General features: G+C 38.9%; 1 protein-coding gene across 1 annotated transcript in view; it reads right to left on the bottom strand.

The window, feature by feature from the left end:
* The window catches only part of LOC124253197 (KAT8 regulatory NSL complex subunit 1-like), a 31452-nt gene that overhangs the window by 11527 nt on the left and 2404 nt on the right, over positions 1–17521 (bottom strand). Inside the window, 3 exon segments of the mRNA XM_046686919.1 lie at positions 3276–3372; positions 9871–10498; positions 10500–10656. Coding sequence (XP_046542875.1) covers positions 3276–3372; positions 9871–10498; positions 10500–10656 — 882 coding nt within the window.

Below are 17521 nucleotides of genomic sequence, written 5' to 3'. Positions count from 1 at the left end.
AGACTCTTCCATCTGTCATGTGATGTAAATATTGTAGCCATGTGAATCCAGGCACACCTCCTATTTTTACCGTGAACCCTGAGGGTACGACGATTAGATGGTGCCATTTTGGCAAATGGGAGCATGCCCTTGTAAACCTAACAAGTTGCATATGTGAAGAAATATTCAATTCATTATGAAATAAGAAGGAAAACAAAACAACAATAGACATAATGTTTTATCAAGACATTCTTCACAAGCATATATGTTATTTTTATTTCTGTTTATGAAACTGAAATGTGATGAATTTTGATTAGTTTCACTTTCAAAACAAGATGGCCGCCGTGCCTGACCTTCATTTTAGCAGGGGTAGAACAGGTCAGAGCGGTGTATTCACTTCCTGATCACTGGACCCTATCATGATGTTTTAACCTGTAGGCAGTTTGGAACTGTAGGCAGTATGGGAATACACCGGTGAGCGAAATGTGAAGGTCTTGTATGCAACGTGTCGATTTCGGCAGCCAGAATATATTGGGATTTTTTGCAACAACACAAATATTTCAGCAGAGTAGCGAAGAACAATGTTCAAGTAATTGTAAAATATACAGTTGTGGACAAATAATGTCAATTTTCACCTCCATAATCATAATACAATGTTCAAATAGGATTTAAAAACAGAATTGACATAGCTGAAATCTGGCAGATCTTGAAATCTGGCATATTTTAAATTTTGAATAGAAGAAAATATTTGTTCAGACACAGAAGGAGCTGTACTAGTTAATACATACTAGGGTTGTAACGATGTATCAAACTCTCGATGGATTGCAATTGTTGAATCTCTGATAGCAGTTAATTGATGGTAGAAACGAAAAACTACCTATGCATTGATAGTATGAGTGAATATTGATAGTTTAGTAATTGACTTCCATTGACAAATGCGCAGCACAAAATACAGGAAGTACTAGATTCGTCCACTTTGAAACTTGCAGCTTTATTGAGTTTTAATTGTTTACTTGATCTGGGTTTCAAGTTTCTTGTCAGTTATTAAAAGGAACTAAAACTACTTCAACCTGTTTTTGTTTCATATAAACTATACATTCATTTGGGAAATGACTTCAAGTGAGTGAGTGAGTTTAGTTTTACGCCGCACTCAGCAATATTCCAGCTATATGGCGGTGGTCTGTAAATAATCGAGTCTGGACCAGACAATCCAGTGATCAGCAACATGTGCATCGATCTGCGCAATTGGGAACCGATGACATGTGTCAACCAAGTCAGTGTGCCTGACCACCCAATCCCGTTAGTCGCCTCTTACGACAAGACTTCAAGTGAGACAATTCAAAGAGAGAAAACTATTGCAATAGTATTTCAATAGTTAGTCGCAATAGACTATTGTTTTCTCAATAGTTGTTTCCCCCTCAATAGTCACCCCTAATACATACATGTATTCAAAAGTGCTTTCCAACTTCAATTTTTCACAAATAATTCAATAAAGTCAATCTTCCTTCCTCTTTACAAAAATAGACATCTGCATTGTACAGTGTTTTAATTCTATCTGATGTTTTTGCATGATGGTGCAAGTGTACTTAAATATATTACATTACACATGCATGAACTTTAAGCAGTCATTGTACATTTGTATTATCTGTTTTAATATTACATTACACATGCATGACCTTTTAGCAGTCATTGTACATTTGTATTATCTGTTTTAATATTACATTACACATGCATGACCTTTTAGCAGTCATTGTACATCAGAATTACCTGTTATATATGTGCAAATATAAATAAATGCATAAACATATCTAAATGGATTGAGTAAGCTTAAATTCAAATTAATGTCATCATAACAATATTTGATTTTAAACACATTTTCTGTGGCACGTTAATTCCTAAAGAAAGGACATGATGCTACAGTTGCCTTGAGAACTTTTGAAAGAAAATCAGAATATAAAGCTACAGCCAGATAGTAGATGGTCTGTCAGGGAAAATATATTGTCAACATAATGATACGAAAACACTAAAATACATTCGTCATTTAATTCTATTTAAGTATCATACACATCCTCTGAGGCAGTGAGTATGATCTGCTGCTTGTTGAGACAAGTCTCTGTAATTTACCACTTATTTAAGAGCCTTAAATAGTATCAAACTTTTGTAAAAAATGGATCAATAATTTGACATAATAAATCACAGCACTGACTGATGGAGACATTTTATAGGGGATAGAATATTGTGGGTAAATCTGGATCTTGGATGGTAAGTGTCCTGTTCATTAAGTACACTTTAAAAGTTGTGCCAGAATTTTAAACATAAAATGAAATCAGATGTGTGAAGAACTGCTCATCAAAAGTTAGTATTTATATTTCATCCAACTGTTCCATACTGTATGGCATTTCTTCAATTATCCAAAAAGTCAGGGATGGATAATAATTATATATCGGCGATAGAGGCCTTCCGGCTGCCTTGGCTGCAGATGTAGGTGTATCTTACATTGAGGTCAGTATGAGAACTATTTGTTAGGTTTGAATGCAGCAATAGTTGAGGAATTATACTTGAAACTAACATAAGGGCTGATATATAAAGTTATTTCTCACTTTTTCATCGATGCTAAGTTACCGGAGACTTAACTGCCTCATGTTCTGATGTAGGAAATGCTGTGACAATATACCGAATTTTCATGGTGTTATTCCCGTTATCTCCTATCTTGTCAATTCGAACTGCACTTTGGGATTCCACAAACGATGCTGTTCTAAACTAACAATCACCGCAATACATGTGTCAGTTAAAAGCATTTTGTTGAAAACTGTTTGTCAATGAAGGTTCAGCAGGGCTATGCAAAAACATCAGATAGAATTACAACACTGTACAATGCAGATGTCTATTTATGTAAAGAGGAAGAAAGATTGACTTTATTGAGTCAGGAACCAGACCGGAAGTGAGACGTTGGACCGTCGCTTACATTATTTCAAAAGAAGAGTTATCTGCCCTCGCAACAAAAAGATCGTCCATTCCGGACGCATAACTAGATGCAACATGTATGTACTTGCTGGCCAATAGAATGATTGAATGACGTTTTTACCATTGTCAGCTAATGCAGCTCTATCACCTGCCTGTTTGTGAGTTTAAGCCAGACAAATTACTGTCTGACTGACTGACCAGAATTATTTACCGCTAATGACAGCAAACTGAATGTTTGTAATTTCAGTCAGCTGTTATGACAAGCATGTGTCAGTGGCCTATTCTGTCCCAGAACAAAAACACGTGTTGTTGGTTACAGATGGAATACTTACTTTCTGTCAGTATCTGTTTTTGCCCGTTTGGGTGGCGGTTTATGCTGCCACTCCCCACTCTTCAGAAGAGCTTCAAAGTGGACAGGTAAGGGTATTTCTGAAACAAAAAGCAGGTGTGTGCTGCATCACATCCATATTTGACTCATAGTGATGTCTCCACTCTGCCTTGGTATAATCTTAATGTCCTTACTTTTCAGTACTATTCTGTGACCTACATGACACAACAAAGCTCCCAATAAACAAGGATCCACCTCACAAAGAGCGCTCAATAAACAATCCACATCACACAACAAAGTTCCCAATAAACAATCATCCACATCACATGACAAAGCTCCCAACAAACAATGATCCAAATCACATGACAAAGCTCCCAATAAACAATGATCCACACCACACAACAAAGCTCCCAATAAACAATGATCCACCTCACATAAAGCGCTCAATAAACAATGATCCGTATCACACAACAAAGTTCCCAATAAACAACGATCCACATCACATAACAAAGTTCCCAATAAACAACGATCCACATCACATAACAAAGTTCCCAATAAACAACGATCCACATCACATAAAAAATTCCCAATAAACAATGATCCACCTCACATAAAGCCCACAATAAACAATTATCCATATCACATAACAAAGTTCCCAATAAACAATGGCCTGCATCACATACAAAGCTCCCAATAAACAATGGCCTGCATCACATACAAAGCTCCTCAATAAACAATGGCCTGCATCACATACAAAGCCCTCAATAAACAATGATCCCCTGCATCACATAAAAGCTCCCAATAAACAATGCATCCTGCATCACATACAAAGCTCCCAATAAACAATGGCCATCACATATACAAAGCTCCCAATAAACAATGGCCTGCAATAAACAATGGCATATCAAAGCAAAGCTCCCAATAAACAATGGCTCCTGCATCACATACAAAGCTCCCAATAAACAATGGCCTGCATCACATACAAAGCTCCCAATAAACAATGGCCTGCATCACATACAAAGCCCTCAATAAACAATGGCCTGCATCACATACAAAGCCCTCAATAAACAATGGCCTGCATCACATACAAAGCCCTCAATAAACAATGGCCTGCATCACATACATACAAAGCCCTCAATAAACAATGGCCTGCATACAAAGCTCCCAATAAACAATACAAAGCTAAACAATGGCCTCATCACATAATAAACAATGGCCTGCATCACATACAAAGCTCCAATGTCAATAAACAATGGCCTGCATCACATACAAAGCTCCCAATAAACAATGGCCTGCATCACATACAAAGGCCTGGCATCACATACAAAGCTCCTCAATAAACAATGGCCTGCATCACATACAAAGCTCCCAATAAACAATGGCCTGCATCACATACAAAGCCCCCAATAAACAATGGCCTGCATCACATACAAAGCTCCCAATAAACAATGTCCTGCATCACATACAAAGCCCTCCCAATAAACAATGGCCTGCATCACATACAAAGCTCCCAATAAACAATGGCCTGCATCACATACAAAGCTCCCAATAAACAATGCCCTGCATCATAAAAATGTCCCAATGGCCTGCATCACATACAAAGCCCATCACATACAATAATAAACAATGGCCTGCATCACATACAAAGCTCCCAATAAACAATGGCCTGCATCACATACTCCCAAGCCTCCCAATAAACAATGGCCTGCATCACATAATAAACAATGGCTCAATCAAAATGTCCAAGCAATAAACAATGGCCTGCATCACATACAAATCACATACAAAGCCCTCAATAAACAATGGCCTGCATCACATACAAAGCTCCCAATAAACAATGCCCATCACATAAAAGCAAATAAACAATGGCCTGCATCACATACAAAGCTCCCAATAAACAATGGCCTGCATCACATACAAAGCTCCCAATAAACAATGGCCTGCATCACATACAAAGCTCCCAATAAACAATGGCCTGCATCACATACAAAGCCCTCAATAAACAATGGCCTGCATCACATACAAAGCTCCCAATAAACAATGGCCTGCATCACATACAAAGCTCCCAATAAACAATGGCCTGCATCACATACAAAGCTCCCAATAAACAATGGCCTGCATCAATAAACAATGGCCTGCATCACATACAAAGCTCCCAATAAACAATGGCCTGCATCACATACAAAGCTCCCAATAAACAATGGCCTGCATCACATACAAAGCTAAACAATGGCCTGCATCACATACAAAGCTCCCAATAAACAATGGCCTGCATCACATACAAAGCTCCCAATAAACAATGGCCTGCATCACATACAAAGCAATAAACAATGGCCTGCATCACATACAAAGCTCCCAATAAACAATGTCCTGCATCACATACAAAGCTCCCAATAAACAATGGCCTGCATCACATACAAAGCTCCTAAACAATGTCAATAAACAATGGCCTGCATCACATACAAAGCTCCCAATAAACAATGGCCTGCATCACATAAAAATGGCCTGCTCTCATCATAAAATAAACAATGGCCTGCATCACATACAAAGCTCCCAATAAACAATGGCCTGCATCACATACAAAGCTCTCAATAAACAATGGCCTGCATCAACAAAGCCCTCAATAAACAATGGCCTGCATCACATACAAAGCTCCCAATAAACAATGCCACATACAATAAACAATGGCCTGCATCACATACAAAGCTCCCAATAAACAATGGCCTGCATCACATACAAAGCTCCCAATAAACAATGGCCTGCATCACATACAAAGCTCCCAATAAACAATGGCCTGCATCACATACAAAGCTCCCAATAAACAATGGCCTGCATCACATACAAAGCTCCCAATAAACAATGGCCTGCATCACATACAAAGCTCCCAATAAACAATGGCCTGCATCACATACAAAGCCCAAAGCTCCCAATAAACAATGGCCTGCATCACATACAAAGCTCCCAATAAACAATGGCCTGCATCACATACAAAGCCCTCAATAAACAATAAACAATGGCCTGCATCACATACAAAGCTCCAATGGCCTGCAACATACAAAGCTCCATCACATAAAAGCTCCCAATAAACAATGTCCTGCATCACATACAAAGCTCCCAATAAACAATGGCCTGCATCACATACAAAGCTCCCAATAAACAATGGCCTGCATCACATACAAAGCTCCCAATAAACAATGGCCTGCATCACATACAAAGCTCCCAATAAACAATGGCCTGCATCACATACAAAGCTCCCAATAAACAATGGCCTGCATCACATACAAAGCCCTCAATAAACAATGGCCTGCATCACATACAAAGCTCAATGGCCTGCATCACATACAAAGCAATGGCCTGCATCACATACAAAGCCCTCAATAAACAATGCTCTGCATCATAAACAATGGCCTGCATCACATACAAAGCTCCCAATAAACAAAGCAATGGCCTGCATCACATACAAAGCCCCCAATAAACAATGGCCTGCATCACATACAAAGCTCCCAATAAACAATGGCCTGCATCACATACAAAGCTCCCAATAAACAATGTCCTGCATCACATACAAAGCTCCCAATAAACAATGGCCTGCATCACACACAAAGCTCCCAATAAACAATGGCCTGCATTGGACAACAAAGTTCCAGAAACATTTTCAGTCACCTCCTTGATTCCCTACTCAGCTGAGATAAAACATGTCAAATAATCTTCTATTAATTACAGGGCAAAACCTTGTAGACGCCGTGAAGCCAAATAAATACATGACATTGCTTACTTCGACTAAAAGGATCATGAGAACTCTATACTCTCTCAAGACTGACATTTCTGTCATGCTCTCAGTTTCAAGAAGTTTACAAGATTACATCTCACACAGGATGTCAACGCTCTGATTCATATGAACGTATAACACCTTATACATACTAATAACTTATTTTCTTGGCTGTTATTTGGTGAATAATTATTCCAAGTTTTGAACGTTAAAGTGCCTGGCTGCTCACCTTATTCTGGAAAAACTTTACTACACTTATTTACAGCATACAAAGTGTCCTTACATAGTTGGACCTCCAATCTGACAACCACTGTTTACTGGTTATTTCCATATGATGAATAATTCTGATCATGTTGTGAATTTGCATGTCACTTGATGTGAAAAATGTTTGCAAACAGAGTCTAACTGGGTCACAAACTGAGTGAAAGTTTGAAATTACTACTCATGACTTTGCAAGAGATTAAATTCTGGAAATGAAAGTGTATGACTTACAAATAGGAAGTCATTTACTACTGGCATGACAACTTTCATCATTATGATTACTTCTGATCAACAGAATAGGCCGCTCAAACGGACTGGGATATTTTCATCAAGGCAAACCAATTACTCATGTACTGTATGCTTGATTCAAGTCATAGCTGTGTACAAAACATTTCTTGGGGTATAAGAGATCAACCATAAGTCAGATCTATTCAATGTCATACTGAAAGTAAGGTCACAGTGACCTACTAGCGAAGAGACGATGTTGTTACTTGTCATGCATGAACAACACCACTTCAATCACTCAATGCAAAAATATTATTCCAGCAGGTAAACACAGCTCAGTACATGCACAATACTGACCTTGCTATTACCTTGCCTGACCTTGACTCCAACTCAATGCCTCAACATTTCAGGGTTTATCAAGCAACAAGATAATTGAAATAGCTACCTATTAGTAGGGCTGCACAATATAACCGATACGTATTGCGATACGCTGACCGAAAACCGGTATTTTGACATGCATTCGGAAAACTTCTTGCAATACATTGCAATACATATTGCAATATATGCTTTCGCATCGCAATGTATCACAAAATGAAAATTCTCTGCAATACCCACCTCTACCTATTAGTTTCCTACATGTACCAACACAACTGTATTGACATTATATTACTAAACACTACTGAAGTTGACAGCTCAGAATATACTAGGTGCAGGCAGGCTGAAGAATAAATCACAAGTCATAACACCCATATTTTTCAGTCATACATCAAATAATCCTCATAATAATTGTTATCAACAGATATATCTAGCAGTGTTTGAAACACTGGTGGGTGTGAACCCCTCACCGTTTCTTCCTGTACAACTTGAATCTAGAGACACCAGGATCATTAACTAAAAGGATCTTTAACAGCAATGAAAGGGACCTTTTCACTTTCATACAGAATTTGTTCAGACTAAATGATTAAATGTATTATCATAGCCCAATGTTTCAGAATGCATTACTCAATGGTCCATATTCATCATGAAAGTAGTTCCATGAAGTATCTACATGGAGTGAGCGAGTTTAGTTTACGCCACTTTTTAGCAATATTCCAGCAATATCACAGGATACCAGAAATGGGCTTCACACATTAGCTAAATAGTAAGAGGAAAGCATGAAGTGATGCATTTCTCCGACGTTTAGCAAGGTGCTGACAGTACTAGAAACATGATGTGACTTAACCCACGATCATGGGACAACACTGCACAGTAAACTCCAGCACCTTAGGCGACTGGGTCCCACGTGCCCCCCAACACAACATACAATTCTGCATTTGACACAGACATTGAAGCATAAAAGGAGGACTTTCCCCAATTAAACTTCAAGACAAGAAATACCTGAAAATTAGTTACATTTACTTCACAGGCAATGATTTTAAATGATGTTCTAAATGTAGATCAGACAAAAGAATCTTTTGTTCAACTGTAGCCAGGCTGCCGGAGGCAAAACATTACATTGTATCTCAGTACATAAATAGGCTATTCTCAACACAACCCTTGTTCACTTTTTAGAAAGCACCCATTACTGAAGATTTCCCACTGTAAAACTTCACATTAAAATACTTCAATATACAAATCATTAGCTGATGAAATAATGCCCTTTCTCAAATAATGCATGTTTAAGACAATTCTGCTGAATGAAGACATTTTGGGAAACTATGCATGACTGCAATCCAGTGAACTGACCCATACATGACACTGAGCCAAATTACTTGCAACCATAACATGTACAGAGTTACCAACAAACTTGACATGTCACATAATCAGGAAAAGGTTGATCCATAAGGGGAATGAAACCCGGGTCTCCGACACGCGAAGAGCTAACGCTTTAACCACTAGACTTCCCCACTGCCCCATTAGTAACAGTGAGTGAGTGAGTTGAGTTTTACACCACACTCAGCAATATTCCAGCCATATGGCAGCAGTCTGTTAATAATCGAGTCTGGATCAGACAATCCAGTGTTCAACAGCATGAGCATCAATCCACACAATTGGGATATGATGACATGTGTCAACCAGGTCAGCGAGCCTGACCACCCAATTCTGTTAGTTGCCTCTTGTGACAAGCATGGATTACTGAAGATCAATTCTAACCCAGATCTTCACGTGTACCATTAGTAACAGGATCCATAACATGATAGTATGATATTATGAGTAAACACGGAACACGGAGTCCTAGAAGTGTTATCCCATTCTATATAAATCTAAACACTGCAATATTCTAAACTTTAAGATTTAACATTAGGGTTACACGGGCCCCCTGACAAACACTGTATTGTTACACTGTCATCAACAAAACACTTACCTTGAGGGAACGACAGAACAGGATGGAACGATGCATCCAAGAGTGAGACTCGTTCCTGCACAGGCATGACATCTGGCTGGACAGTTTGTGCGTTATTATAGCGCCCCCCACACAAGGGGCATGGCATCACAGGCGGATAACATTCACACTTGACGGTAGAGAGCCGAGCAGCCTTACGACTGGTCTGATGTAAACCAAACGTCCTCAACAACTTGCGCTTTCTGTAACTACGTAATGGTCGGCACCTAGCTGCTTGTGTCGTTGGATCAACTACCGATATGTCAGACTTGTCCACTAACAACCGAACATCGGCAACAGGGGTATCCGAATTAGCATCATCAGAATTACCTATTGGTGACTCAATAAATCCATTTAATGATCGTCCTGTAGAAGGTGTACTAGATTTGATACTGTTTTGTTGAGGTGAAAGACAGTTTCCAAGGGACTGAGAGAGGCGGGAGGCTTGTTTGTCAACATTTGACAACACAGTGGAAATGTTACACGGGGACATCTCATTTTTCTGATCTAGACTAGTTACACGATTATCTGAGCCTGCAGGCCTGGCAGTAGTTTTAACTGCTGCAGGGTGAAAGCGAGTCAATAGATTCTGAGGTGACGGAGCATCCCCCCAGAACAATGCTGCCTTTACTGTTCCGTATCTGTTTATAAATCTCACTCTGTTGACGAATTCGATATTCCAGATCTGACACCTGTGCTTGCAGCCATGTCCATCGGGCGGCTACAGAAGCTCGCTCAAACGCCCACTTCCAGTCTGCCCGTCGATGTCTGCACAAACAAAAAATACGGAACTTAGTTTGAGCTTTCAAGATGAGACCTGGACAAGACAATTATTGGTAAGTCATCTGTCATAACAGTTAGTTCTTCTTAAATCACTCACAGCAATGTTAACTGTTATGGCTACCTGGAAACAAGTGACTCCACACAATCCGGTGGATGATATCATGAGCAGCACTCTATGACATGAGAGTCCTGCTGTATTAGAATCCTATTGGAGTCAATCTGGTAACCAGAGTTTTAATATTTTACTTTACTAAGGCACTCCTGCATGTTTAGCAGTTGTGACATTAGTACCCAATGAAACCATCATGCTTTTGACATGTTATGTCCAACCCATAAATCTAATCATAGTCTACTAATTACCTCACACACATATACAGACTGACCGTGTCTACCTCACACACAGTGAGTGAGTGAGTATGGTTTTATGCTGCTTTTAGCAATATTCCAGCAATATCACGACGAGGACACCAGAAATGCACAGATACAGACTGACCGTGTCTACCTCAGACACAGATACAGACTGACTGTGTCTACCTCACACACAGATACAGACTGACAGTGTCTACCTCAGACACAGATTATTTCTACCTCACACACAGATTATTTCTACCTCACACACAGATTATTTCTACCTCACACACAGATACAGACTGACAGTGTCTACCTCAGCAGATACAGACTGACAGTGTCTACCTCAGACACAGATTATTTCTACCTCACACACAGATAGACTGACAGTGTCTACCTCAGACAGATCATTTCTACCTCACACACAGATACAGACTGACCGTGTCTACCTCAGACAGATTATTTCTACCTCACACACAGATACAGACTGATCGTGTCTACCTCAGACAGATTATTTCTACCTCACACACAGATACAGACTGACCGTGTCTACCTCAGACACAGATACAGACTGACCATGTCTACCTCAGACACAGATACAGACTGACAGTGTCTACCTCAGACACAGATTATTTCTACCTCACACACAGATACAGACTGACCATGTCTACCTCAGACACTGATTATCTCTACCTCACACACAGATACAGACTGACTGTGTCTACCTCAGACAGATCATTTCTACCTCACACACAGATACAGACTGACCGTGTCTACCTCAGTCACAGATACAGACTGATCGTGTCTACCTCAGACACAGATACAGACCGACCGTGTCTACCTCAGACACAGATACAGACTGACCGTGTCTACCTCAGACACAGATACAGACTAACCACGCTGTGTACCTTGAATCCAAGTAACTCCACCAAATTACACTAAACATGCACTTCAGGTTACTTAAAGAGGACATTACAAACTATCCTTCACACTCTTTGCTTGTATACTTAATAACAAAATTTCTTGATAGATAAAATGTTTTCATGACTTGCATATTTACATTTAAACATTTACTTTGAGTCACCATGACTGCCACATGTCTCTGTAAAACCCTGACCTATAATACTATCAAGAAATCCAATTTTCTTCCACTTTTTTCACCCAGAGGGATCCCTGTCATACAGTAGTTGTTCATCAAGCACAATGGTTAAGCCTTCAACATTGTACCGTACTCAGGACAGGCCATGTTTCCAATGGCCGTGATGATAGGGGCTATTTCCACTACTACCGTTGTATAACAACAGTATGCAATGGCACTATCATGGCATAAAATATTATAATCTAACTTCATTATGTTTATCAATGTAACAGAAATGAATGAACCATAAGACCACAATGTCCATGTTGACCTCACCGTCCTGCACTGACGCTATGCAAACAAAAGGGAAGTACCTCGCATGTGAAGATGTTGTAATCAGTGCCAATCAACAAATGAAAGCTTAGAAATTCTGGCGAAATCTGCTCAATGTTAAAACTACTATTACCACAAACTCTCGTCATATTCTTAGTTTTGGATCAGTCTGATGTCAGCAACAACCAAGCTGTATCAAAGTTGGCTGTAACTGAGCGCCAACAAGGTAAACATGTGGCTTAAAGAATGTGAGTGAGTGAGTTGGGTTTTACACCGCTTTTAGCAATATTCCAGCAATATCACGGCGGAGGACACCAGAAATGAGCTTCACACACTGTATCCATGTGGGGAATCGAACCTGGACCTTTGGCATGACGAGCGAATGCTTTAACCACTATGCTACCCAACCACCACTTAAAGAATGTGCTACATCCAAAACAGTGACAGAAAGTCAGCCTTATCAACATTACATAACCACTGGATCCAAACCAGCTGCTTCTATGTACAAGCATCAGGGTGACCTACCCTGACCTGGGTGACCTTGAGGTAATGAAAGTAGGACCTGTAAAAGCATCATTTCTCAATTCCACAATCATACACTGAAATATAGTTAAGATTGATAATGAAACCACAGAAAATTAAATTTTTAGCATTTAATACAGCCAGTTGATATTCAGAATGAAACAGTACTTTGTATCAACATACATACAGAATAATTTGTCTATCACTCAGAGCTCCAGATAAGATTTAGCTCAAGTGGGTACTGTACCCACTGTATTTTTTTGGAGTGGGTATTATGAATGTTGAGTGCGTATTTCATTTTCCGTTACCCACTGCTTTCAAATATGTGCCTATTTCAGTCATTTTACTCACCTAAGTATATGTCATTGAGTAAGTTTACTAAGCAGGTATGTTCTGCCTTATGTCATACCTAATCAAAACCAACTTTAATATAATGGAAATGATTTCTTAAAAAATCACTCATCCTATACTGACAGTACAACACTTGTCCTATACTAACAGTACAACTTGATAGCAATCGATGTCTTTTTCATTACGCAAGCTATTTTCATAAATACATTCCGTACGCATTTGTTTTAAACTTTTTGCGTATCTAACATTTTAAATGCGTAATTGGTACGCAACAATTATTTTTCCAATGCGTAATTGGAAATTTTCTATGCGTATTTTACCCGGATACGCAGCTTATCTGGGCCTCTGATCACTGATCAAAATATCATGATACTTTTGAAAAGAAATGTCAATACTGGACCTAATAATAATGACAACCCAAACACCTATACCACACACTATACAACATACTGCATCTAACCTCATGGACGTCACCCCTATCCACACATACAGGCATCCCTTGCCATAACGCGGGTCTTGGGGTCCATGGATGACCCCTTGCGTTATTAGACACCCACGTTATAGTAACGATTACATAACGCGGAACAAAGGCCAAGGAAAATCGTATTTTCCATGGACATAACAAAACTGCTATTTTGTGTATTGTGCCCAGTCAAAACTATATATTGTATCGTTGGAGGTGAAAAAACCCAAAAAAACTTTGTAAATGAAAACAGATGTGTGTACATGAAACTTGCAATCAAACATCACAAGACATGATAATTCAATTGTTGTTCCTGTCATGCAACCTGTTATTCAACTAAGTCGGAAATAGCAATCAGCTGGGCACAGATCGATGTTTTGGTCCAATGTACCGGTGATTCAGTTAAAAACGATCCGAAAATATAACATCAAAGAATTTCTATTCCATTATCAGAATAATTTATATGTCAAGCAGTTATTCTAACAGAGATCTTATATATTGCTATCGTATAAGTATAATGCATGTTTTCTACGAACTTATTTTACATAATAATTAGCATTGCTAAGCACTTTGGGTTACCTGGTTGGATACATTTTACGTAGGAGACAGTTTGACAAGTCACCGCTGACTTCCCGCGGTACCTGCCACTTTGATTGTAAAAACAAAATGTTGGCACTTAATTGTCAAATATGACTTCAATGAGTCAATAACGCGGGTCTTGGGGTCAATGGATGACAAGGCTGTAATCTGTTCGTGATTGCTGAGAAAAATGTGAAATTGGTTCTATTGCGGTAGACGTAAAAAAATGGACCCTCACGAATGTGGTAAGCGGGCGTTGTATGGAATGAGGTAATGCCACTTCACTCACGGTTTCTCCGTTCTTATTGTAAACAGGTTTAATGAATGAAAATGGGATTGAATTTAATCACTGACTGACTGACTGACTGACTTAGGTTTTTAGCAATATTCCAGCAACATCACGGCGGGGGACACCAGAAATGGGTTTCAAACATTGTACCCATCTGGGGATTCGACCCTGGCGAATTTAATCAAATAAAATGTGTTTTCTGACATCATACATTCTCGGATGGCGGTGTTTACCCGCGCAATTATGCGGTGTGTTGCATCATAGCAAACGTTGTAAGTACTCGGCTGATGATCGACATGTCTTTATGATAAAGTTATAACGATGTTTCGCTGTTCATCTATTATTGCAAAAAAAACCTGCATGTTTTAAGCATCTGAAAAACCATGGATATGTACGATAAACACTGTTAATTGCAATCGGCACTGAATTTCACTAGTTTACAACGTTAAGAGCTCAAGAGCGGATTTGTTGATGTGCTATTTTTCGATGACGTGAATATGTGTGATCACTGGGCAACTTTTTTTTATGGGAGCCCCTGATTACCCCGCGGTTTAACCGAATCTGCGGTATCACAAAGAGCGTTATTACGAGGGATGACTGTACCATGAATACTTGCCATTTCACAAAGCTAGCTAATATTGATACACACTTACATCTGAATGTTTCAAATGAAGAATAAAGTTGAAAGTTTCTTGCAATTACCTCACCATTCACAGGCAAAAGAGTTAAAAGGTGCCAAGGTTAACAACCTATCACATCAAACAAATATCTGTCCCTAAGATGTCCTAATTTCAACCACTGATCTTATCTATATATGGAACCAGTCAATCAATTAGTGATCACCAGAACATCAGTAACTGAAGGCATATTTCAGTGTATTTACAACTGAGAGACATAGGAAGCAAACTGCGTAGACACGGTGTTAGCAGTAGTAGCGGTACAGTTGTTAGCTTAATCTTATGACTGTACGCCTTGTTACAGCCACAGTCCAGGTTATACAATCACCGGTTAAGATGTAGGTCATACATTGACAGCTGGCAGGGATCAAACTACTCGCCTCAACAAGGATCTTCATGGGCTACCAAAAGTAGGCAGAGGAAGAAACTACCTAGATATGTGATCAATCACATCCCTGACAGGTTAGAAATGTGGGCAAAGCCCAGTGGAAGTGATGTTATCTGCTATATCATGTCAAAATAGCATTTCAATTTCACAAATTCTAAACCTGTAAGTTTTAACAAAAGCTATTCATGACAAGCATCTATGGATGAGAAAAGTGTGGCAGAAATTCCAAATGGTGCCATAACAGTTTTCAGCATTTAACTTCTCACTAATGTATCCTTTCAGTTGTATCACTTGCTGAAGTGTGGCTTTAGAAAAACCTTCTGCTGCATGCTGTCCTATTAACATGATTAAAGACAATTAGTCAGACATACTCTCATTATTTACAGGACATGGGAATCAGGTCAGAACAAAGGCATTTTTGCATTTACAGTTGACACATAACAAGATAGCTGAATTGTTAATATTTCTAGTGGGTAAATTAACAAAATACAAAATGTACACTATGTTAGCATCACACATTCTAAAAGTAGGTCTGGAAAATACTTTTGACAACAGGACACATGAATAATTGAAATTAATTTCCATACGTAACCATTTAAGAGAGACTATTTTCTTGCGCTAACACTTGGGAATCTCCACATCTATTTGTAACTAAAAGCCTCTGAGCAGCATGCATCTTAATGATTTGAAATTACTTTTCTCTCTGACTTGAGATTCTTACAATTAAGGCCATAACTTCTCTGGAACCAAACAAAACACATGGAAGGTACTCACTTCAACACACAGATAGAAAACAGACTGGACCAGCTGTAAGATTTTTTTAGGTCAGATCAACCTAAGTGAAAGAAAGCTGAATGCATTGTACATATCATCATCAGCACATACTATCTCATGAACAAAAATTGCTTATTGTTATTTCCATAAAGGATTAAAATTCAGCCTTGTTGACATTTCAGTTCAATTTCATGATTTTACTAACCCAATCTTAAACACAGTATGTCTATACGCAAATATTGGATCTACAAAAATGATCTACCATACATACTTCATATTCCTCATTCACTGTAAACATGGGGAACAAAACAGGAAACACTGGCACTAAAGACATTTGTAATGATATTTCAAGGAAATGTTCTCAATAAGAAAGGGGATTCCCCTTCTGGGTCATGACCCACAGCTGCATTACGATCTTTGAGAGATGTTCTATTATTATCCCCCAGTCACCAGCTACTGATTGGTGGCCGATAACAGCTAGCCAGACTGCTGAGAGCAATCATGCATGACCACCATAAGAATGTCAACGTAAACTTGAAGACCACTTTACCCTGTTAGTGGTCTTCCCCAATTGACTAAACTCTAGAACTTTCTGAATTGCTTAGGTTTTGTTAATGTTGACACAATACACATATCCTGTTGCAATTTTCTATTTCAAGCAAATAGCATTTTTCACCATGTGAAGTATAACATTCAGGGAGAAAGGACAACTCATGCATCTCTTAAATAGGATCATTCTGGATAACAGTTTCAGTCCTACATATAATGATCATGTACATGCTAACATGACTAAGTTCCATTCGCTCATACCTGTACAATACATAATATATAACCAGCCTCATACTAAGGTTTGGGTGTGAAATTACAGCAATAGCATTTCATAAAACAGTAGGGCTTTAACAGGCACATCCTCATGGCAAACGTTTTAAAAACACAACATCCATCTTCATCCAAACAGTTCAACATTCACCCTCAAAGACAAGACGAAGACACATCTTTCATTCTTCTAACCATCCCAGTGTGATGAAGTAGTCTAGTTCCTTGTTTT

Source organism: Haliotis rubra, unplaced genomic scaffold (genome assembly GCF_003918875.1).
Source record: "Haliotis rubra isolate DU_JTF1 unplaced genomic scaffold, ASM391887v1 Scf534, whole genome shotgun sequence".
In the NCBI taxonomy this organism is placed as follows: Eukaryota; Metazoa; Mollusca; class Gastropoda; order Lepetellida; family Haliotidae; genus Haliotis; species Haliotis rubra.
The sequence above is the reverse complement of the archived record's forward strand: the minus strand, read 5'-3'. Positions and strand labels throughout refer to the sequence as shown.